At 34.2% G+C, this 1830-nt stretch overlaps 1 protein-coding gene across 1 annotated transcript; it reads left to right on the top strand.

The window, feature by feature from the left end:
- Positions 1-388: 388 nt before the first annotated feature.
- LOC132759424 (FNIP repeat-containing protein DDB_G0290639-like) lies at positions 389-1531 on the top strand. The gene has a single exon (XM_060751191.1). It carries the CDS (start codon positions 389-391, stop codon positions 1529-1531), a length of 1143 nt encoding a protein of 380 aa, XP_060607174.1.
- Positions 1532-1830: the final 299 nt, after the last annotated feature.

Below are 1830 nucleotides of genomic sequence, written 5' to 3'. Positions count from 1 at the left end.
TCAAACAACGACTAAAAACTTAAAGATAATTTGTTTTCCTGATTATTAAAGTGTCACAAAATATAAGGAAAAGGCATAGGGAATTAATATTTGAATTAAAATTCTTTTTTTTTAATATAAAAAGATAAAAATCAGTGGTTAAATTAAAAAACTTCTATTTTGGTTTTTTATGGGTTGGCCCGGGAAAAAGGGATTCAGAAATGTCATCTACACATTCAGGGGGTGCTGAAATTTTGACATATTTTGTGAACAATGTGACAGAGATGACATCAGACTACCTGCCTTTGGATACTGTGTGGATTGTGAGGAACATTTATGTCAAACTTGTTTTAACACTCACAGGCGACCAAAATCACTACGTCATCACCAACTTCTAGATAAAGATCACATGCCACATAAACAAAACCTCTATAAGTCATTAAAACCTACTTCTGGTGGAAAGACAGCTGATTTGACAAAGTCTTGTCCTAAACATACAAATGAAATTATCAAGTTCTTTTGTCATGACCATAATGCACTTATCTGTACCGTTTGTGTAACCCTTCAACACACACCAACATCCTGCCATGTGGACTACATACCTGATATAACAGGACAGATTTTAGACAGCATGGAGTTCAAAGAAACTCTAAAAAATATTGACAAACTGACAGACAAATGCTGCCAGATTACAAAAGATCTGAAACATAGAGTTGCTAATTCAACAACTTCTCTGAAAGATGCTATAACAGAAATAGAAAACTTTAGAAAAGAGATAAATAAAAGATTAGATGAACTTGAAACGAAAGTTAAAAATACTGCAACAAAAATCCAACATGACAACAACAACAAGTTGAAAACAACAGAAACAACATGTGATGACATCAACAAATCACTCCAAGCATCAGCTGATACTCTAAAACAATTCAACACCAACAAGAAAACTGACCAACTATTTACTGAATTGAAAATAGCTCAGCAACTGATATTACACAATGAAAATATAACAAAACAACTACCAACAACCAATGATGTTGCTGAATACACTTTTGAATCCAATCAAGCAATCAAACAATTCCTTCAGAATGAGAAATCATTAGGAACATTGCGAAAAAAGGACATGAACAAACCAGCTGAACGAACAAATAAGACTGCAGTATCAATGAAAATGTCTACCCCTAGAAACATCAATGCTCAAACTTCCTCAGATAAAAATGATTGCTATATAATAGGTATAACTGTCTCTCCTCAGAACCAATTATTTGTAGCAGATAGAAATAATAACTCAATTAAAATGATAGACATAAAAAGTGGAACAATCAAACAACTACAGCTTGAAACATATCCCTGGGATATCACCATAGTGGCTAGAGATACACTTGCTGTTACATTACCAAAAATTAAAACAATACAGTTCATTTCCTTCTCCTCAAACTCTCTCTTATTGAATAACAAACTGAAAGTATATGGAGAGTGCCATGGAATAAGCCATCATCAGGGGAAACTTGCAGTTACATTTTATATCCCGCTAAACTCCAAATCATGGACTTGAAAGGTAATATTAAAATTACAGTTGAGAAAGACTCCAATGGTGACAGTATTTTCAGTTACCCTTGTTATGTGACCACAAACCATTCAATCTATGTATCTGATACCCACAAGAATGCAGTTATAAGGTTTAATTGGCAGGGAGAGATGATAGGAAGGAATGTAACCACTGGAAGCCCATGGGGTATTTCACTGTTAGATGACGGGTCCCTCTTTGTGTGCGATATCAAAGGTATATGTATATATAGAGTAAGTGGTGACTGTAAAGACAGGACAACTATACTGGAGAATGTAGAGGATCCT

Source organism: Ruditapes philippinarum, unplaced genomic scaffold, assembly GCF_026571515.1.
Source record: "Ruditapes philippinarum isolate M1 unplaced genomic scaffold, ASM2657151v2 ctg2377_1_1_1_1, whole genome shotgun sequence".
Taxonomy (NCBI): Eukaryota; Metazoa; Mollusca; class Bivalvia; order Venerida; family Veneridae; genus Ruditapes; species Ruditapes philippinarum.
The sequence above is the reverse complement of the archived record's forward strand: the minus strand, read 5'-3'. Positions and strand labels throughout refer to the sequence as shown.